The 22,653-nt window shown below is 35.8% G+C and overlaps 1 protein-coding gene and 1 long non-coding RNA gene across 17 annotated transcripts in view; one reads left to right on the top strand and one right to left on the bottom strand.

The window, feature by feature from the left end:
- CCDC150 (coiled-coil domain containing 150) overlaps positions 1–21,462 on the top strand; it is a 70,723-nt gene extending 49,261 nt beyond the window's left edge. For 11 of the 16 annotated variants that reach the window (XM_011369233.2, XM_011369235.2, XM_011369236.2 and 8 more), the window contains 11 exons: positions 2,194–2,322; positions 3,326–3,495; positions 4,610–4,703; positions 5,492–5,661; positions 6,607–6,733; positions 15,550–15,744; positions 16,170–16,238; positions 16,331–16,492; positions 18,158–18,244; positions 20,698–20,817; positions 21,106–21,462. In XM_011369233.2, coding sequence (XP_011367535.1) covers positions 2,194–2,322; positions 3,326–3,495; positions 4,610–4,703; positions 5,492–5,661; positions 6,607–6,733; positions 15,550–15,744; positions 16,170–16,238; positions 16,331–16,492; positions 18,158–18,244; positions 20,698–20,817; positions 21,106–21,225 — 1,443 coding nt within the window. In that variant the 3' untranslated portion in view covers positions 21,226–21,462. Of the gene's footprint in view, positions 1–2,193; positions 2,323–3,325; positions 3,496–4,609; positions 4,704–5,491; positions 5,662–6,606; positions 6,734–15,549; positions 15,745–16,108; positions 16,239–16,330; positions 16,493–18,157; positions 18,245–19,517; positions 19,643–20,697; positions 20,818–21,085 lie in introns of those variants that run through there. The other 5 variants (XR_002782478.1, XR_002782479.1, XM_023535942.1 and 2 more) reach the window with 5 other exon arrangements.
- The window catches only part of LOC111745080, a 30,228-nt gene continuing 20,374 nt past the window's right edge, over positions 12,800–22,653 (bottom strand). Inside the window, exon 2 of the long non-coding RNA XR_002782482.1 lies at positions 12,800–13,326. This is a non-coding gene — a long non-coding RNA (uncharacterized LOC111745080). The remainder of the gene's footprint in view (positions 13,327–22,653) is intronic.

Below are 22,653 nucleotides of genomic sequence, written 5' to 3'. Positions count from 1 at the left end.
TTTCATTTTCAACAAAAGTAGAGAAAGGATGGTCTTTTCAGCAATTGGTGATGGAGCAATCGGATATCCACATTCTAAAACAAACAAAAAACCTCTGAGCCCTACCTCACACCATGTATAAAAATTAACTCAAAATTGATCAGAGCCCTAAATGTAAAACCTTAACTATAAAACTTCTAGAAGAAAGCATAGGTGAAAATTTTTGTGATCTTGGATTCCACAAGGATTCCTTAGATTTGACATCAAAAGCATGATCTATAAAGGAAAACAATGATAAATTGAGAGCTTATGCTCTTCAAAGACATTGTTAAGAGAACGAAGAGATAAGCTGTGGACTGGGAGAAGATATTAGTAAATCCCACGGAAAACCCTTGTTTCCAGAATGTTTTAAAAACTCAAAACTAATTAAAAAGAAAACAATTCAGTAAAAATAATGGGCAAAGTATTTGAACAGGTAGATGTATGGATGTATGGATGGTATATAGCCCTTAAAACGATGTTAAACATTGGTCAATAGGGCTATACATATTAAATGCAAATTAAAACCACAATGAGATATTTTCATGCACCTAATAGAACGTCTGAAATTGAAAAACTGATCATACCAAGTGTTAGTGAGGATGTGGAGCACCTGGAATTCTCATTCATTGTTGAAGGGAATGTAAAATGGTAGAACCTCTTTGGAAAATAGTTTGGTAGTTTCTTTAAAAGTGAAACATATGACCCAGCCATTTTACTCCTAAGTATCTACCAAAGATAAATGAAAGCATATGTCTACACAAAGACTTGTACACAGCTGTTCACAACAGCTGTTTGTAATATCTTAAAGCTAGAAACAAATCAAGTGTCCAGCAGATGAATTGTGATTTATCCATATAATACTGTTCAGTAATAGGAAGGAATGAACTATTGAAACATGCCAAAGATTGAATGAATCTCAGAATAATGCTCAGTGAAAGAAGCCATTCAAAAAAGTATATACAATATTATTCAATTTATATAAAATTCTAGAAAATAAAACTATTGTGACAGAAAACAGATCAGTGATTGCCTTGGGTAGAGGTATAGGAACAAAGAGAGACAGAAGGTGGTAGAGATTACAGAAAGGCTAAGGGAAGTTTGGTATTATGGGCATGTTCATTATCTTTATTATTGTTTCAAGAGTTTATATATGTCAAAATTATACTCTTTAAATATACACAGCTTATTGTATGTCATTTATACTTCAGAGAAGTTATTTAAAAGAATGTGAAGGTATTATAAAAAGTTATGTTAAAATATTTAAAATAACATTCTTGATATGACAAAACTATGGAGATAGAGGACTAATTGGTTGTCAGTGGGCAGGGGAAGAGTTCAAAGTAGCACAAGCGAATTCTTTTGTGGTGATGGAGCAGTTCTGTGTCTTGATGGTGGTGGTGGTCATGTAAATAATGTGGATGGGACCAAGTTACCTAATCTTACATGTGTGTACGCACACAGATGCGTGAAGGTTAAAAAATGATGAAAAATGAGTAAGTTCTGTAGTCCAGTTAATGTAGTTAACAGTAATGTACCAAAGTTAATTTCCGGTTTTAATGTTGAACTTTGCAGCAATATAAGGTGTCACCATTAGAAGTAGGGTGAAGAGTACATGGGACTATGCACTATTTTTGCAACATCCTGTGAGTCTGTAATTATTTCAAAATAAAATGTTTTTGAAAAGAGTAATATTTAAAATAGTATGAAGATATCTAAAATGATTCTGTAGATATCCTAAAAGTGTTTTAGGGATATAAAATATACTTCTGATATGATGATTAGGAGTTATTCTTCTGTGACACTATTTTCTTTATACTATTTAGTACTTATCTTTGCTTTTATTCTTGCACTTACATTATATTTTCAAATTTAATGATAATCAATTTCTCCACCATTTCACGTTACATTCATTGTTTTAGCTCCCTCATCCCTTATTCTTTACTTTCGTGGAGATCGACATGTATTAGGTTTGCCCATGTTTATTCACACAAATTTATTTTTGTTATGTAGTTTTCTTTAAAGGGAAAAACAGCTAATCAGTTTTTTATTTATAATAGAAGATAAACATATTTAATTCAGCATTTTAAGTTTGGTTTCTAAATTGCTATCATATTCTAATTGTTGATTTATTGTGCTTTGGAAAAGTCATTTATCATTTTTTTTTCTACTAAGGTAAAATCCATTCTTGAAAAGAATGAAGAGGAGCTCTCACGAGCAGTGAAGTGTCGTGATGCAGCACTGAAAGAAAGTCAGAAATTGAAAGGGGACCTCGAGGCTTTGGAGGACAGGGAAAACAAGAAGGCAAGGCATCAGTCCTTTCTGAAAGTCTGTTACTGGGCTGAGGTGCTTATGAAGTCTTGCATAAGCCATGTTCCTCCATTTCTTGGTACCTTTAGTAAGAAAGAATGAGAATCAGAGGAGGATTTTTTCCCTAAATAAAACTTTAAAAGAGCTTTAAAATCTTTTCCCTAAAAATACATGTTAACTCCTGATTTTTTTCAACTTCCTGTCTTAAAATAATTAAAAGTCCTGATTTTTTTCTGTTGAAATACATCTGACCCTGGTAATAACTTGCCTACTTATGCCTTATTAATGGGATATTAACTGCTTTCTACTGGACCAATGCTGGTCCGTGGCCTGTTAGGAACCAGGTGTCACAGCAGGAGGCGAACAGTGGGTGAGCCAGCAAAGTTTCATCTATATTTGCAGCTGCTCCCCAGTGCTAGCCTCACCGCCTCAGCTCCACTTCAGATCATCAGGTCTTAGATTCTCATAGGAGCACTGGTCCCTGGTCCAAAAAGGTGAGGGACCAACAAAATAGAAGTCACATCCCAACCCTCTCCTTGATACCAAGTGCTAGATTTTGCCTCTCTGAAGAGGGCTGTGAGTTATGTTCTTTAGCAGCTTCTACTTTCTCTTATGGTCTTTATTCCTGAGATAATTCTGATGAGTTTCAGATGTGTTGTTCTTCTGCCCCTATCATAAGATAGCTGACCAGGGCCACAGCAGGCCAGCCTGGGACCACCTCTAGACCTAAGAAGTTGTTGATCCTGATGTCTCCAGTTAATGTATGTGCTGTGACATGACAATAGTTGGGAAGCACTGTAGAGTTCTTCTTAGGATCTGGGATCTAGTTTTCTTTTTCTTAAAGTCACAATAAAACAAAATAAAAGTAAATAGACTTTAATTATTAGCATTCTACCATGCCTGGTTTCCATACTTTTTCCTAGAAATAATGAGACTCAGCAGCAGCAGAATAATCAGAAATAATCAAATATCTTTATCTGGTTTCATTTTCTATTAGGTGGGAAATTTTCAGCGACAATTGGCAGAAGCCAAAGAAGACAACTGCAAAGTTACAATCATGTTGGAGAATGTGCTGGCTTCTCACAGTAAGATGCAAGGTGCTCTGGAAAAAGTACAAATAGAGCTTGGGCGGAGGGATTCAGAGATTGCAGGCCTCAAGAAAGAAAGGTACCAGAGATTATTTTTCTGTCTTCGTACTGTATTTTTCTGTTGTGCTGTAGTAAGGAGCAATGTGCTCCTGAGTCACTTTATATTGCTTCATTGGGGGGGGGGGGACTAGTAAAATGGTGTTTCAAGAACATGTTTAAAGTTAGGGAAAATTTAGAATTAAAAATTAATATGATTTCCAAAAATTCAAAATTCCTATATTTTATAGTGAGGTAAAGGAGTATGTATTCTAGAAATTCGTATGATATACTGTTGTTTTATCCTTGCTGTTTTCTGTACTTTTTAAACTTGCCCTTGGGTCTACAAAATAGTAATTGTTGAGATAATTGAAGCTAAGTACCTACTTTAGTTTGAATTATCCATTTATTAGTGTCCTGTTTAAAGATGAATGATTATTTAGATGAATCATTCTAAGAACTACTTCTGACCATGTTTTATAAGTAAACTCTTGAATGTTTCAAAAATTACATAAAAATTTCCCTTTTAGGTTAATAAACAAATGTTCTGAGTTTAATAAGGCCTCTAAAAATATGTTGTAATGTGTATATTTGTGGTGTATATTACCTCTATGTTATGAGAGAACAAGTGTATATTCTTCATTGTGCTTTATTTTCTTACATATTATGTATATTCTAAACTTAAATAGAAAATTCAAGAGGATGGTACTAAAAGTATTGTTTACCATTTACAATAAAATTCTACTAGATGTTGTATTTAGAAGCAGAAATCTCAACATGAAGCCAGTTCATGTAGAGGTGAAATGTTTTTGTACCACTGATACATGTTTATAATATATGTGTGTGTGTATAATATGTTACACATATATAAAATAAAATTATCAGCCCATAAGTTATTTATTGACATGTGTTGACAGTTTAATGTATCAAGCCAAATTGAATCATAAGATGGAACAAATTTTTAATCCATAGGAGCCTTCGTTTCTTAACCTGAAGCTGAGGCTACTAATTGTCACCTGCCAATTCATATTCTGAGCATCTATAGACTGCAACATATGCCATTTGAGCTTTTTAGAAGAGTTCCCTGTAACGCCCAATGGTATCATTCCTAGATGGTTCTTTTCTGTAGTCACTCTTTCTGTGCTTTCCATTTTTAGGGCTCTAAATCAACAGAGGGTACAGAAGCTGGAAGCAGAAGTGGACCAGTGGCAGGCCAGAGTGCTTGTCGTGGATGCCCAGCACAACAGTGAGGTAGAGGGCAGGTGTTTATAGATGATAACATAGATATTTTTGGTTTTATTGGGATATTGCTATTTTGGAAAAGTGGAGTAAAACAATCAGGTAAATTGTGTTTTCATTTAAATTTGGGTTTGACAGTGACATATTACAAATGAGAAATGGGCCTGCGATTTTACAGTGAATCATATTTTGGGAAACCAGGGCCAAAATTATGCCAGTTCTTTCTCTTATATGGTTCACATTCTTTTCATTTATTAATGCATAAATGATTGCAGAAGTTAAAGGGCTTGGAGAATAGCTCATACCATCAGTCAGAAGTAGCTGGAGTGATCCCACTGCTAATGAGACAAACTCACGAGTGTGCTCTCAGGTGTGTGCACATATGATTATGTATCTACACACATGCACACTTATATGTAATACACATGGATATTTTACATAAAAAGCTTTTTCTGGAAGGATATACAACAGTTTCACGTTCTTATCTCTCTAGTCAGTGAGACCAGAGGTCATAGGATCAGGAAGGATAATTTTAAAATTTTAAAAATCAGAATAAATTAAGTTGGCTCTATTTTCCAAAGTTCTGTAGTGACCAGTGGAGCAGACCCTTCCTATCACCTTCTAAGAGTCTTCAAGCAATGTCTGTAATAAGTTCTCACATATATTTCAGGCTTCTGAAATCTCTGGTTCTGATTCCTACTAATTATTGTTTCAATGGCACTTGATGATACAGGGTTAGAAGTACACATACAGCGTTATGGACTAATTGCACCTGTTAAAAACCCTCTTCTCTCTTTTAGATGGAGCCTCTACAAAAAGCTTTAGATGTAGCTAGAGAAGACAACAGGAAACTGGCTATGAGCCTGGAACAAGCTCTCCAGACAAATAATCATCTGCAAACAAAGCTTGACCATGTCCAAGAGAAATTGGAAAACAAAGAACTTGAGCGACAGAATTTGGAAACGTTCAAGTAAGGGCAGTATAGTCACAGTGAAGTTAGGGAAGAGCTTCTGGGAGAGTAAGTTTGGCTCATTCACATAAACCAGTTAAACCTTTTTCTCCTACTTTGAACTAGTACGCCCAAAAGAGCCATGTTAAGGAACCAGGTATAGCTGAGCAGCAGCAGACACTAGCTGTCTGGAGTATGCTGATTTTCAGCTCTTTTATCTAATATCAAGCTGCTTCTGTATATGAAGGTTAAACCAAAATCTAAAGAATATCGGTTGGAAGGAACACTTGCACGTTTCTGGTCAAGCCTTTTCCATCAAAAGCTTATGTGTCCTTTAAAAGCATGATTTGGAAAAGCAATAACCAGAGCCTAAATGGAGGAGTGGATGACTCCATCTAAGCAGATGCTAAACCATTAATTGTTTTCAGTTATGGCCTGAGATTAGTTAAGTAAAACCCATCAAGTTCAAGTGAAGCTACTAAAATTTTGTCTTAAACTATATCTAGGTAAATATGATTTAGGTATTAATAACATTCTGTGAAAATTCATACGAAAGAGAAATGCAATGCGCACATACATCTTTATTCCTTTCGGGTAGTGAACATATTGACATAGACAGGTATAAGCTAAAGCAGAAAAGGTGTTTTTCAGGTTTGTGATCTATACAAATTTTATATTCTGGTGAAGTGTTGCTGGCTCAAGACTATTCATTATTGGTTAAACGAGAGTATATGTTTCACTCTTTTGGTTGGATCTCTTTATATTAAATGACTTTTTTTAAATGCTACAGGTAATGCTTTGTTTTTCTTCTGTTAAGCTCCAGATCAGTGAACTTTGCCTGGTAATTGATCTGCTTCTCATTTGTAAATCACACACCTTTTGGAAAGTTGCACATTCCCTCCATATCTTTATTACCTCCCAAGGTGATTTCCAAAGGTGATTTATCATCCGTGTTTTTCAAAACAGAGAACGGATGACTGAGGAATCCAAAATGGAAGCAGAATTGCATGCTGAACGCATAGAAGCTCTAAGAAAGCAGTTTCAAACTGAGAGAGATGCTGCAAAGAAAGCGACACAACGGGAAGTGGCAGAGGTATGGAGTCAATTGACAAAAAAGTTTCTCTAGTTGAATGTATTTTAAGAGGAAAACCAGCTGCGGTATGCAGTTATTCTTTGGCTGTTTTAATCCCCCTTGACCAGCAAGCCAGATGCAACTGAGGTAATCAGGTACATTACCTAACTAGTATTGATCAGGCAATTCCTAATTGATTTAAGGTTCCATTTCTGGGAGAACCAGAATGATAATTAAGTATTGATTTAGTGACAGGGCTTAGCATAAGCAACTCCATTTGGGGTCTGTTTTCTTGTTTTTAATAATTCCTCCCCCACCTTTTGATCAGACTTTTAGCCTAACTTAGAGTTGTGATCAAAATTTAAGGCATTAGTGCTACTCGCAGCTACCACTCTGGAGTTCTTGAAGTCTTTTGCTGATCCTCTGTTTGGTATTCACAAATAATGACATCTTTTTGCTGATTCTCTGTGGCATTCACAGGTCATGACGTTGGGTTCACTTTCTGTCAGTCATTCATTCTCTTCACTCCTTTTCTGATGTTCTTGTCTCAGAGAGATCATTTACTTGTTAGTTAGCAGCTGAGAACATGCTTTAAAGCTTTTGAGAAAATACAGTATACCAGGGAAACTATTATGATTGTTATAAACAGGATAATTTCCAATGTCTAGAGTGCATTTCTGAGCCCCAATCCTCAGGACCCAAATCAATCAGAATCAATGAATCAAGGAAAGACACCATTGAAGAAGTCACTTTGTTAAGCGAACTAGTTTGTTCAATGATCTTATATAGCTGAGTCTCAACTTCCCCAGACGTATCAATCCAAGTGCAATAAGTGGTGCTGGCCATAGCACAGACACCTCCTTGCTCATCTAAAAGAGAATCAAGGGCTATCCTACAATCAAGAACTATGACTAGAGAGTCTAGGGGTTTTTGTTGGAGAGTATTGCTTTACCAGCAGATTCTGCAGTATCTCTAAGAGTTATATCTTTAAGGTTCCTTGTCACAGCTTCATTTGCATTTACTCCTAGCCAAGGCAGTAGGGATCTGCCAGTGGAAGCTAATTTTGAATCATGAATGGCTTCAGATAATTTCCATTTGAGTATGTAGCTCAGGACTAGAAAGGTGATAGCCATGGAGGCCAGTAACACAGGTGGTTTTCTTGTTACTCTTGCCTTGTGTCCCTTTTTTTGTACAGAGCCTGGATGCAAGGTTCCCCAGATTTGGGGTTTGGAAATGGACCCCCTTGGGTAGGGAGTCTGACACAGTAGAGAGGGGGCTGAGTTTGTTTCAGAGAAACTGAGAATTTGGAAATCAGGGAGAAGTTTGTGATGAGCACAACTATAGGATCGTGACAAATCCAACAATCATTTGGAGGTTGGATTACCCCCCTTTGCAATGGCCCGAGATATGTGAACAATGGCACAACTTTCCAGGCCAAAGCAAGGCAAAAGGTGAACAAAACAATCATAAAGACCTTCATGTCATAAGAATTAGGAAAAGCATGGTCAGAGAGGGAAGGAGGAATGGAAAGAAACGTTCTTGATCCTGGGAGGAAGCAGTCTAACCTCACCATGGGCTACTTCTCTTCCTAGTCGGTTTGATTTCGAGGTCTCCAATGTTTGCACAGCACCAGACGTCAGAATGAGCCTTCTTCAGTTGTGAAATATGCACCCAAGGTTTGACACTCTGTAGTTTTGCAGAGGTATCAGTAGTTGAGTACTTGATAGAGGCCTTTCTAGGAATCTCACTTTTGCAAAAGCATCAGAGTAAAACAGTAACTGTCTATAAATGACAAAAGACTTAAAAATGCCCATGGTTAAAGACCTGATGAAAAGGTATTATAATAGACTTGATAAGGAAATTTGGTTATTATCTGTGACATATATTTTTAAGTAACTGGAATTATGACGGATAACATACCAGGATAAATCAGTTTTAGGAATTTCACACAATATCTAGAGAACTTATATAAATAATATGCATCTGTACAAATATAACCAAAGAAGGTTTATTATCCCTAATTTGACAATGCTTCCCATGTAATATAACATACCAAATAAACCTAATTAGTTTAACATCTCTCTTTTACAAGGTGAGAGACAAATTTACTGAGATTTTTCAGGGACTCTCTGTGAAATCTGTTACTTTAAGGTCAAAGACTCCATTTAGGATTTGATTTTAGGAGGTTGTCTAAATGCCAAAAGGTTTGAACATTTGACCAAAAAGTATCACAGATCATTATGAAATAAAAATCTGTTTAACCAAAGTGACAATAGATCTTTTATTGATGTAACATCATTATAAATTTCAGTTATAAATTCAGCTCTACAACATAATTTGATATCTGTATACTCTATTGCATGCTTACCACCAAAAATATAGTTTCCTTCCATTAACATAGATTTGGCCTTTACCCAGTTCACTGTCCCCGACCCTTTTCCCCTCTAGTAACTACTAGTCTACTTTTTTGTTTTATATTCCACATATGAGTGAAATCATAGTTTTCTTTTTTGTCCGATTTATTTCACTTAGCATAATAACCTCCAGATCCACCCCAAATGGCAATATTTCATCTATTGTATGGCCAAATAGTATTCCATTGTATATATGTACCATTCTTCTTTTCCCGTTCATGTCAGTGGACACTTAGGTTGTTTCCATGTCTTGGTTATTGTAAATAATGCTACAGTGAATATAGAAGTATTTATATAGGGGTGTGTGTGTGTGTGTGTGTATAATCTTTTTAGTTAATGTTTTCATTTTCTTCCGATAAATACCCAGAAGAGGAATTGCTGGATCACATGGTAGTTCTATTCTGAATTTTTTTACAGAACGTCTATACTGTTTTCCATTGTGGCTGCACCAGTTTACAACTTCAGCAGTGCACAAGGCTTCCCTTTTCTCCACAGTCTCTCCAACACTTATTTCTACCCTTTTTGATAATAGCCATTCTAACAGATGTGAGGTGATACTGCATTGTGGTTTTGATTTGCATTTCCATAATTCTTAGTGATGGAGAAACATCTTTTCGTGTACCTGTTGGCCATCTGTATATCTTCCTTTAAAAAAAGTCATTTCAGATCCTCTGCCCATTTTTTAATTGGATTGTTTTTTGTTGAGTTGTATGAGTTCTTTACATCCTTCGGATATTAACCCCTTATTGGAAGTATCATTTGCAAATATCTCCTCCCATTCGGTTGGTTGCTTTTTAGTTTGATTTAGTCACTTTTTGTTTTTTCCCTTGCTTTTGGAGTCAAAAATCACAAAAACACCACCGGCACCAAAGTCCAGAAGCTTAGTGCTTATGTTTTCTTATATGTATTTTATTATTTTAGGTCTCACATCCAGGTCTTTAAGCCATTAAGAGTTAATTTTTGTGTATGGTTATAAGATAGTGGTCTAGTTTCATTCTTTTGCATATGTCTGTCCAGTTTTCCCAACACCATTTATTGAAGAGACTTTCTTCACTGTATATTCTTGGCTCCTTCATCATAAATTAGTTGCCTGTATATGTGTGAGTTTATTTCTGGGCTCTCAGTTCTGTTCCATTGGTCCCGTGTAATGTTTCTGCCAATGACATACTGATTTGTAGCATAGTTTGAATTCAGAGTGTGATACTCCCCCTTTGTTCTTTTTTCTTACAATGCTTTGGCAATTTGGGGTCTTTTGTGGTTTCGTACAAATTTGAGTATTTTTGTGAAAAATACCAGTGGGATTTCGATAGTGATTACATTGAATCTATAGATTGATTTAGGTAATATGGACATTTTAATAATGTTAATTTTTCCAGTCCATGCACATGGAATATCTTTCCATTTCTTTGTCATCTTCAATTTCTTTCAAAAATGTCTTGTAGTTTTCAGTGTACTGGTCTTTCACCTCCTTTGTTTATTCCTAGGTGTTTTATTCTTTATGTTGCAGCTATAAATGTGATTGTTTTCTTCATTTTTCTTTCTTATATAGAAACTTAACAGATTTTTGTATATTATATCCTGCAACTTTATTGTATTGTTTCTGATAGTTTTTTTGTTGGACTGGTTATGATTTTCTAATATAAAATCAAGTCACCACAAATAGTGACAGTTTTACTTCTTCCTTTCCAATTTAGATGCCTAATTGCTCTGGCAAGGACTTCCAGTACTTTGTTCAGTAACAATGGCGAAAGTGGGCATCCTTGCCTTACTCCCGATCTTAGAGGAAAAGCTTTCCTTTTTTTGAGTATGATGTTTGTCATATATGGCCTTTATTTTGTTGAGGTACATTCCTTCTACACCCATTTTATTGAGAGATTTTATCAAATGGATGTTGTGTCTTGTGAAATGCCTTTTCTGCATCTACCTCCCCTATGCATTTTAATACACCCACCTTCAGATGTACCAATGCATGGTTCTCTCAGGCATGCTAGTGTGTTGAGTAGAGGAACCTTTGTTGAGTTATAGATGCCTGGCTGGTTGTAGACATAAGGAGAGATTCAAAGAGGTCTCACTACTCCGTGATGCTGATGTCACTCCAACAACAGAATATTTATAAAGGCAAATACAGAAGGTTACATAGTTGTTAACAATACTTAGCTCTTAATATTGAGAATACTGGGGTTTTTTTTAAGTAGTCAAAGACCTGATGAAGACATCGGGAAGCATAGTATACTGTTTTGGTATGACACAAACTCTTTGCTTTCCAGGTAGATTACCCCAAAGGTAAAAGAACCTTTTCACAATCTCTTATTAAGAACAGACCAATAGTCCAGGAAAACCTTATTCTTTTAACAAAGAAAAACCAAATTCTAATTTTGTACCAGTGTACTTTCAATATTAAAATCCATTCTTTAAAAACTTAAACCCCATTCCGGTCTTCGCTAGCTTGAAACACATAATATTCTTTCCCAAGATTCCTTTTCCACAAACTTCCAACTTTCTTTGTATCCATTCAGAGTTTGTCCTATGTTTTTCTCATTCTGCAATAATTTTACTTTTTTACCTACTTTTCATAGTTATTTCCTTTCACCTTTATTCCTAAGTAGTTTTAATTACATATTAGAATTCTTAACCCTTAGAATCCTTAATTCCTAGTGAAAACTAAGGTGTAAGCAATTGTGGTCTGTCTGTAATACTGTGGATTAGCAAATTTATAAATACATTTCATAGTTTCTAGAAGTATATTTTCCCCCCACAAAACATGTTCAAATGTGGTACAAGACATGTTTACTAATAGACCTAAATATCTTTAGTTCCTCTATAAAAGGAAACCAAAGGTGGATAAACCTGTTCAGTAGTTAATGTTTCAGTATTTTATCTTATTTGGAAATGATCTAGATGAATATCCATCATTTAACTGATCTCAGTGTAATTTTAAAGTTTCATTACCAAAAAGGATTTTGGCAACTTTTAAGTAGGCATACCATAAAAAATAAACTGTTGAGAAGTTCATTTATAATCTATCTTACATCTATTTAATTCATTGTTAACAATTATGAAAATTTCATGAGATATTAAACAGTGAACCATCATCCTTCTTGCTGACAAATTCTACAGGAGATGATATGAGCTTATCTTTCAGTAAACCTAGGTAGAATAAAAATATTCTATTTAATTCTGATAACTAAGACATGCCTCTTAATTAAACAAACTTAAACTAGCTTTTATTTACCAAAAATTATCTTAGATCACATGAACTTGAAAAACATTTTGGTTTCTATATTTCTGAGATTATACTTGATTTATGTAAGTGCTTAATTTTCTTTAAGCTGATTAGAGTATTTTGGCAATACCACTCGGAGGTAGAATAAAAGTCACATTTATAACATACATACATAGACATACATAAACATACAGACACACAAGTTTTCATTTAAAAATTTTGGCAGGTAGAATACAGAACTCACTAGTTTATAAAAGAACAGTTGGATCCAAATCATGTTTCTGGCAGATGAAATAAGATTACCTGCAAAGATAGCTAAAGCTTGTAACTAATTTGTAAAAGAGACTTAAGATTTTTCTTAGGCCTAGTTTTCAAAACAGTCTTTAGTTTTAGTTTCGCACCCTACCCCACCCCCACCCCCCTTTTGATAGGAATTACCTGGTTCTTGGAGACTGGTTGAATATTTATATCTCAAAAGGCACAAAGAATGAAAATTCTACCAAAAAAAAGGACTTTTGTTCTCTAAGTCTAGATCTTTTCCAATATCTGCAAGCTTTTTGAGATGAATAGGGATATATTAGGATTGGTAAAAGGATAGGTGGGCTTTGAATTGTGTCTAGAGCTGCATTTCTATTCTTATAAAGACTCAGTTTGTAAGACAAAGTACAGTTGTTTTAATTTCTCAAACAATTGGGTTGCAACCTAAGTGATATGGAGGCTGACCCACCCATCTAGTTGTGTTATCTTCAACTTGCTGCTTTATATCAGGGAGAAGATCTTCAAATAAGATAGAAATTAAAAGATTCTTATGTTCTAGATTTAGAGCTGTGTGTCTTTGGAATGTTTTAGTAAATCCTTCCACAAATGTCTTCAGAATGTTTTTCTTTCCCTCTGGTTATATAGTTTCATTTTAGCTTTCGGGGAGAAGGCCTAAAAAGCAGTTCCTTATCAGGCTCTGAATATCAGGTTCCACAGATCTAAAAAAATATCAGGTTCCACAGATCTAAAAAAAAAAAAAAAACAAAAACATAAAAACCCTTTCAGATATCAGCCAAGACAAACAGTATATGTTCCTGCCCGTACTGAACAACTGCACAGACACAGGAGGTATATACAGTGAGAGTGCAAAAGATACTGCCCTCCCAAAATCCAGAGCCACTTTCAAAGATAACCAAAAGAAAAGATAGTTCCCCTGGGAGCTGGCAGCAGTCAGTACGACCCTAGCAGCAAATGGAGTGCAACCCACATTTCTGTCCAGCTATGTCTAGCTGTAACGAGGGTGGAACCACATTCTTTTCTGGCCATATATTTGGGGCTCTTTACCTGGCAATTACCAAACCAAGTTCTCAGGACACAAAACAAGACAAACGAGGCAGTAGCTGTCCCTGAGTGAGAAAGGATTAACAACCAATGGGCTCTTGAAAGCGAATTCATGAGTCACAGTTCAAAGATCTAATTCTTATAGATGTTTTTAGCCTGCCAATCTGAATTTGGGAAGGAAAGGACAATGTGAAATTTTACTTCTCTCACCTAAGCAACACAGAGATCCAGGAAAGCTCGCTTTGGTAAGAATTTTCACCCTTAGCCAGCTTCTGCCAGTTTTCCTAGGATCCTGCCTGTAGGCTCTGGAGTAAGTGGAATGTCCCAGTGAATCTCATCCTTGTCACCAGAAATGGTAGAGCGGAAAAATAATTTTCCCTCTACCCTGGTGACTACTGGATTGAGACCGCTTTTTATTCGGAGTACCTCATAAATGAATAAACTTACCTAGGTTAAAAGTTCTCCACTCTGGCCACTGTAATTCAAGTATCTTTGGTAAGATTAACTTGCTTGTTTAGCCTTAAAATAAAATTTTATTCACCAGAAGCCTCACACTGGACCCAAGTCTAGCTTAAATCAGACCTATTCCAACCCTGGACCCAGTCTGATTTTTAAGTTGAACCCAGTCCAACTTTGGCTAGTTTCCAGACCCAGTTCGGAAAAAGAGATGCTCAAATAATGTCGGGAAGCTCATAACGCAAACGCTGCAGAGCTAGGCTCTAAGACTTTGCTATGACCTCCAGAGGCATCGAGAAAGTAGGGAGCTCATAGGACTCAGTGGGTACCTTTCCCTGGTTGCTTATTGCTCCTGGGGGCTATTACAAGTGTCCTTCATTTTCTTCTTCTGATGCCAGAACTGTTAAAAGATATTTTAAATAAGTCTTAGTTTAAGATTTGATTTCAACAAAAATCATTTGAATTGGGCAGCATCCAATCAAGCAGATAGAAAGGAGCTCCAAGAAGCTGTATAAAATGAAAAGCTTTTATAGACAGACGAGAGTGGGAACAAAAAGTTAAACTAGGCAAAAATGCAGGTTGATTATTGCAGAGTTACTTTCCTTTGGGGGATTCCAGGGGTCTCAGGCAGATCACTCAACTAGTGTTGATCAGGTGATACCTGATTGGTTTAAGAGTTCATTTTTGGGAAAGCCAAGACTAAGTCTCGATTTGGTGACATAAGGCTTAGAGCATAAGTGACTCCATTTGGGCCTGTTATCTTGTTTTTAACAGTAAACATTATGCTATTTTTCCACTAGACAAGTTTATTAAAATCTTTAGAAACAAAAAGCAATATTATAAAAATGCATGCAGTGATAGTAACTAACGAGTATCTATATAAACTACCACATAATTTATTTTTACTTCTCTAGACATGAGGTCACAATTGACAGAAAGGAAATGCTTAAAGCATGGTAAATGGTAATAATCATTGAGTAATTACTATGTGCCAAGCTCTACATTCTTCATTTTATTTAACTGTTACATGAATCTTATGAGGTAGGCTATTCACACTTTCCCAATGATGAACCTGAGTCTTAGGGAAGTTAATTATCCAAATGACTTGGCTAGTAAGAGGTGAAGCTAAGATTTGAACTTAGATCTGTCTGACTCCAAAGCCACACCCTGAAAAGCAAACAATGAACTTATATTTACATTGTTTATCTGTTCTAAGAAAGATTGTGTTCTTTAAGTGATTTTCATGATTTTTAACACTAGAGCGTTCCTCTACAAATCTACTTAATCAGACATTATGGCCTCATTTGCCCTCCCTTTTGAAAGAAAGGTCTAAAGAGAACAAAATATAGGGACAGAGCTAAACATACACTTCTCTTACTGAATAGAAGGTAAAAATGTTCTAATTTTCCCTTTGTGTTCCACAGCTGAAGAAAGCCCTTGATGAAGCCAACTTCAGATCAGTGGAAGTATCACGGACCAACCGAGAGCTGCGGCAGAAACTGACAGAGTTGGAAAAGCTACTGAACAGTAGCAAGGAGAAAATAAAGACTCAAAAAGCCCAAATTAGGCTTCACATGTCAGCTAAGGCGAATAACACTCAGAATATTGAGAGGATGAAGGTTGTATGAGAAACTCTAAGTGTCTTCTCACTTCCTTAGTATCTGATGAGGCAGGCAGTGGTATCCAGGAGAGATGGTTTCAGAGCACTAACAGCGCCATGGGTCTAAGAATTAATTACAGCTACACTCAGGAAGTGGGAAGATTGCCTGGGGAGGACAATCTCTTTTCCTAGCCATGATTCGCTATATAAATGTTTAGTTTCTCATTAGCTGCTGATGTCACTTTCTGGCTTCCCATCTGTCTCCTCCATGGTGCTAGTACAGGACTTTGCTCTTTTGGGGTTAGCAGGCCAGACAGGAAGGAGAGCCCAGCAGGAACTAATAACTGTGGGTTTCATACGGGATTCTTTCTGTCATCCTATAGGCAAAAGGAGCAAGCCGGTTATTTCACTGATCATCTGTGTTATTTCCACATTTACTTTCAGCAAATAGAAACAGAATTGAGGCAAATGGAGCTAATTAAGGATCAATATCAGAAAAAAAATTATGAACAGGTAGATGATTTCCACAAACTCTGTGTTTACCATTCACATAAAATCTCAAACTTGGACACATGCACCAATGTCTCCCTCTTTGTGCCCTCCAGTCATTGAGTATCCAGAAATTTGTATCTGAAATGACTAACCTACAGAAAGAGATGCAGCTGTTGGCCAAGAGCCAATACGATACCTCAGCACGGAACAAACAGCAAGAGCTACGACTAGAGGCAGAGCGGAAAATAAGGCAAGAACTAGAGAATCGGTGCCAGGTAAAAACTTTAAGATTCATCTCAAAGAATATCAGCAAACAACATGTGCTGATACCCAGCATTAGAGCACCTAGAATTTCTAGATTCTCTAAAAGAAAACATATTTACAAGTTGTTCATCTTAGCTAAGTTCTTAGAATCATAATATCTAGGAAGAAGCCTATAGCTTTGACTATGGCACATATTCTCCATTCTCAACTTAATAATACTCATTTTAAAGAACAGTTAAAACTCATGCAAAATACTAGTTACTAAGATTTCTGAACTGAATTTCATAGTTTTTGATGAACTTTATACCTTTTGGTTCTTCCCTATAGCTCAGATACACCTGTTCCTGTTACAGGACTTTTAGCTATTCTCAACTTAATGAAAAGCATAACATGATACCACTGAAAAAGGACTTCAAGAGATCTCTTTTTTCCCCTCTTATTACCATGTCATTAAGATAATTCAGTTATTTTCAGTTTTTCAGTTACAGTTGACATTCAATATCATATTAGTTTCAGGTGTACAGCACAGTGGTTAGACATTTATATGACATGATCCCCTCAATAAGTCTAGTACCCACCTGGCACCACAGTTATTACAATATTATTGACTACATTCTCTATTGTACTTTACATCCCTGTGACTGTTTTATAACTACTAACTTGTACTTCTTCATCCCTTTACCTTTTTCACCCAGTCTCCCCACCCTCCTCCTATCTGGCAACCATCAGTTTATTCTCTGTATCTATGAGTTTGTTTCTGTTTTTGATTGTTTTTTAGATTCCGCATATAACGAAATCACATTTGTCTTTCTCTGTCTTATTTCACTTAGCATAATACCCTCTAGGCCCATCTATATTGTTACAAATGGTAAGATTTCATTCTTTTTTATGGCCAATATTCCACTGTATATATGTACCACATCTTTATCCAATCATCCATTGATAGGCACTTAGGTTGCTTCCATTATCTTGGCTATCATATATGAAATGTCCTTGTCTCTTGTTATAGACATTGTTTTAAAGTCTATTTTATCTGATAAGTGTTTCTACTCCAGCTTTTTCAATTTCCATTTGCATGAAATATCTTTTTCCATCCCTTTACTTTCAGTGTGTGTCATCATCTTTCAACCTGAAGTGAGTCTCTTGCAGGCAGCATATGTAGGGGCCTTGTTTTCTTATCCATTCAGCAACCTGATGTCTTTTGATTGAGCATTTAGTCCATTTACATTTAAAATAATTGTTGATAGATAAATAGTTATTGCCATTTTATTCATATTTTTTCTTTTTTTTTTTTCTTCTTAAAGAGGTTTCTTTAACATTTCTTGTAATACTGGTTCACTGGTGATGAATGCTTTTAGCTTTTTCTTGTAGGATATCATTGAGCTCTTATCTCCCAACAGAGATTCTCTGCTATGAAAAGTATCCAATTCTGGAAGGAGATGTTAATCACTATTTTCAGGAGAATCCATGAATCAAAATCTGTAATCTTATATACTATGTATACTGTAGGTTAACTGAAAATAAGTTTTTATCTTGTATTTAGGTAGCACCTGAAGTCAGATTACCCAGTCATACTTTCATAATTTAGTTGCCCTATCGTATATTATAAATACTGAAGCTTTTTATTCAATATGGTACATTGAGAGTTTGTAAAAATCTTTGTATTATGCTTTTAGGAATTGGAGGAAACTGTCAGACACCTGAAGAAGTGTAAAGAAGCAACAGAGAATAAACTGAAAGAAGCCAGTGTAGAATCAGAACAGGTAAGCCAGAGCCATGGACACAGAGACAAGTTTCCTCAGACACAATCACCTTGAAACACAAGTCAATGTAAAATTCTTCATTAACATAGTTGTCAGGAGTACAATAGGGAAGAACCAGTAACTTACTAAGTATAGTCTGCTATAAAGAAGTGATCTGTGTCCTGATGAGCGAGATTAGAATGCTGAAAGATTGAGTAAACCTGAAGTCCAAGTCTCTCCCACTAAGTAGAAGGGAATACCAGCATGTTTGTGGATTTTAATGCATTGTTTGACATGAACCAATCATAGCTCTTCATTCAGTCTTTAGCTAGGAATATAAAGTAGGCCCTATCAATTTGTGAGTTTACTTTCTCTGATCTAATATTTTAAATTAGCTTTTTTGAAGGTATTTAAAATCATAAATTTTTTAGAGCAGGAGAGGACCTTTGAAATCATTATTTACTACAAGCACATCTCAGTTTCTGGTTAAGAAAACAGATTCGTTAGCTTAAGGTATCACAGTGATGTTGCTATCATTTGGTCAGGATGTCCCTTTTATAGCTATTAAATTACTTGACAATATGGCTGTCAAAATGGTATATTAAAAAGAACATGGCACTCCAATATTCATGGCAGCACAATTTACAATAGCCAAGATATGGAAGCAACCTAAACGCCCAACAGACGATTGGATAAAGAAATTATGGTTCATATATATGATGGACTATTACTCAGCCATTAAAAAAAAAAGAAATCCTACCATTTGCAATGACATGGATGGACCTAGAGGTTATTATGCTGAGAGAAAGATAAATACCATATGATTTCACTTATATGTGGAATCTAAAGAACAAAAAGAACAATCAAAAACAGACTCACAAAATAGTGGACAATTTGGTGACAGAGGGGACGGGGGGTTAGGGGACTAGGAGAATAAGGTGAAGGATTAAAGAAGTACAAATTAGTAGTTGATAGATGGTCACAGGGATGGGGAGCATGGCATAAAGAATGCAGTTAGCATTAATATGATGGCTAGGTGGAGGGCCAGGGGAGGGAAGGAGCAATTGGGGGGATTGTTTTATGAACAATGTAGATGTCTAACCAATGTATTGTATACTTGAAACTAATTTAAATAAATAATTAAAAAAAAAAAGAACATGGACTGCGACAAACCTGAGTTTGAATGTCAGCTGTGACACTGTGCCCTTAAGGAAGTTATGTTTACTTTAACTCATCAGTTACCACATCCATAAAAGTCAGGAAGTTAATATCTACTACTTTGTTATTCTGCTAGATGGCTCAGAATAAGTGTCAGTAAATGTTAGCTGCCTTCTCATTCGCCATACAAGAGGAAACATCATGTACAATGCCATTTCAAGCATCTTTCCCTCCACTCCTGGTAAAAAGTGCTGTAGAAAGGTGTGGTTGGGTTTGGTTTGGGGGTGGGAGTGTCACTGTCATTAGGATACACAAACAGACCTGGAACATATTTTAGCTTTGTAGCTTTCTAAAAATTAAATGACCAAGGGAGCTCTATTTTCTTATCTACTTTATACGTACACTATGACCTGGTTAATATAGGGCAAGTACATGGTAGCACATTATTGAGGCCCTATTATATGGCAGGCACCAGGTGGTGGAGATAAAAATCTCTATCTGAACAGGCCTGACGATGCCCTCTCAGACTTCAGAATCAGAAAATGAAAATTCTGTCTAATGAGCAAGTAATCAGAGGGCGAAAACAAGTCATATTACTTCTTATTTTAGAAGATTATGTTCTGGAGCTGTTTTGAAGCAACCTTCATATAAAAATCTATTGGCTCTACCTTGAAAATACCAAAGTATCCCAAATACTTAGAAAAGTGCCAAGCATATATTGGCACTCAGTAAACATTTGTCAAATAAATGAATACTGATTCCAGTTCATCTTCAAAAATAAACTATCAGAGGGACTGTTTTCAAGCCTAATAAAGATAATTTGGAAGTTTGCGCTTATGAGCTAAAGTATCAAAGAATACAACTTATACTAAGCTGCTGTAGGTTTTTACTAATTCATTCTATTACTTTTTATTACTATAAAACACAACAGAAAAATCTAGTTTAGGGACTTTGGAAAAGTAGAGAATAGAACTCAAAAATTCCAAAAAAAAAAAAAATGGTTTGAACTACCATATTCATCTTCAGTGCCATTTTTGTATGTTCATTCTTATTTTCTTCTGCACCCTCTCTTACCTTAGTTCACATCCAGGAAATATTAACGAATGCATAAAAAGCATCAAGCCTGCATGCATTCTTTAACTCTGTATTCAGGAATTGCTTTCTCATTTATCTGTAGGATGTATATTATTCAAAATAGGTTGCAGGGTTCTTGCAGTCAGAATTTTGGTCTTAATATGTAGATAAAAAGTCAAACTAATAACGTTAAAAATTTATAACTGTTGTAATTATTTTAATGATAACATTTATATGTTCAGATAACAGCTAACCTGGAAGAAGCTCACCGCTGGTTTAAGTGCAGATTCGATGGCCTGCAACTTGAGCTGACAAAAAACCGGTTGCAGAGGCTTCCCCGGGAAAACACGTGGAGGGAAGAGGTAGGGCATTTAGATAGTGCTGTTTTAAGCAAGTCTGGATTTGTTTCTTCTCAGATTTCTAATTACGGAGGTTCTCTCTTCATCCAGCTACTCTCTTTACTAATCCTTAGATTTCTTGAAATTACTGCTAGGAAATCTATGAACTAAATTTTTTTTCTTAAAAGCTCCACCTCTCCTAAACTGTCTAGATTAAAACCACCCACTTTGATGAATATTTATAAAGACAAAATAGGTCCCCAGCTCTGCAGTTAGTTTTGAACAGTGTTAGGTGTGACTTCTTTCCAACAGGACCAAGAAGATAAAAGGCACGACGTCATGCCTAACCAGTCTGTTCTACATCGGTGGGAGAGTAAACAGAATATTAGACTTGCACCCAAGAAGTATCATGCTGACCTAGAGAGAAAGTGATGTCCTGACAGAGGAGCTTCTTCGTTTACAGTTACACGGTCATGATTCCCTGAGCCCAGCAGCTAGGGCTGGCCTGTTTCACAGTCATCAGAACATGAAGTCTTTCATGTGGGCTGAATATTTTGGACCTGAGTTTATCCTTATATGAACTCTGATATCAATACAGAACCACCCCATCTTTGTCCCTTTCCCCATTTTCCACCCAATAAATTTATATTAATTTGTTGTATGATAGGAGATGCTGTTGTATAATTGACTATTTTTCTTAGTACATTTTATCAAAAAGCATTTACTGAAGTACTAGATGATGCAGCAACTAAGTAATACTTTGTTTCAATGAAATATCCCAATTTAACATCCAGTAATCCTTAGAAATAGAATCACCAGGAAAATGGTAAAAACTCCACTGTCTTATAAGCTTATGTCCTATACTGAGTAATTACCAGTACATCTTTAATAAGACTAATATCTCTATACTTATATATCTCAGATTGGAAATGTCCAAGGAAGCTATAAATGTTACAAAGAAGTTTATTAAATATAGCAGTCTGCTCTGCTGGATTGCAGATAATAGTAATATCAACAGCACACTGGATTGTTCCAGTTGAGAGTCTAGGAGGAGGACAGGAATTGTTGTGGATTAATGTCTCCCTTAGACAGATTTTGGATAATTATTTTTCAGTTTGTTAGCCAGTATTGGACAATTGTTATTTCAGTGACCCTTTGTTTTCAGTATCTCCTGGATTCTTGATCAATAGGCTTCCAATTCTTAACCGAAGATCTTTTGGTCTAGTTTTATCTCAGGGGGTCAGTTTTACAGAGTCATAGGCTCTTTACTTTCTTAGCCTCTCTCAAAACATCTAGCCACATATTAGATATTTTCTAAAATGGTTTCACATTTCAATTTATGAAATTCCCTAGTTTAGATTTGAGCCCACTAACAAAAAGAAGAGATAAGGTTTCCTTTACTTCACCTGTTGGGTTTATCCCAAAATACTATTTGAAAAAGCAAAATTTCTTTTTTAAAACTTTACTATTTGATAATACTTTGCATCTATCTTCTCAAGATAGATCTGGTGATCAATCTCATTTCATTGAGCAAGATGGCTTTATGTTGGCACTGTGCTGTATCATGTTTTCTACCTTGGGCTTCTTTGGGCAATAAAGACTCTAAGCTTTTTGCTAATGTAAGCCCTTCTATAAATGGTCAGAAACAAAGTACAACATACACAAGACTAAAACTGACTATGGAATATTTTCTGCTTACCAACTCCAGTTCTAATAACAGATCCAGGACTGAGTCTCATTGGATTGACTGATCACATGTCTACCCTTGACCAATCAATCAATCACTGTGACTTGAAAGATGAATTATACACTAATTGGTTAGGTCTGGACATGAGATGTACCCATCGTTGAAACAGGGTG

The sequence above is a fragment of the Pteropus vampyrus genome, unplaced genomic scaffold (assembly GCF_000151845.1).
Source record: "Pteropus vampyrus isolate Shadow unplaced genomic scaffold, Pvam_2.0 Scaffold146, whole genome shotgun sequence".
Lineage (NCBI taxonomy): Eukaryota > Metazoa > Chordata > Mammalia > Chiroptera > Pteropodidae > Pteropus > Pteropus vampyrus.
This window is presented reverse-complemented; position numbering and strand designations above follow the sequence as displayed.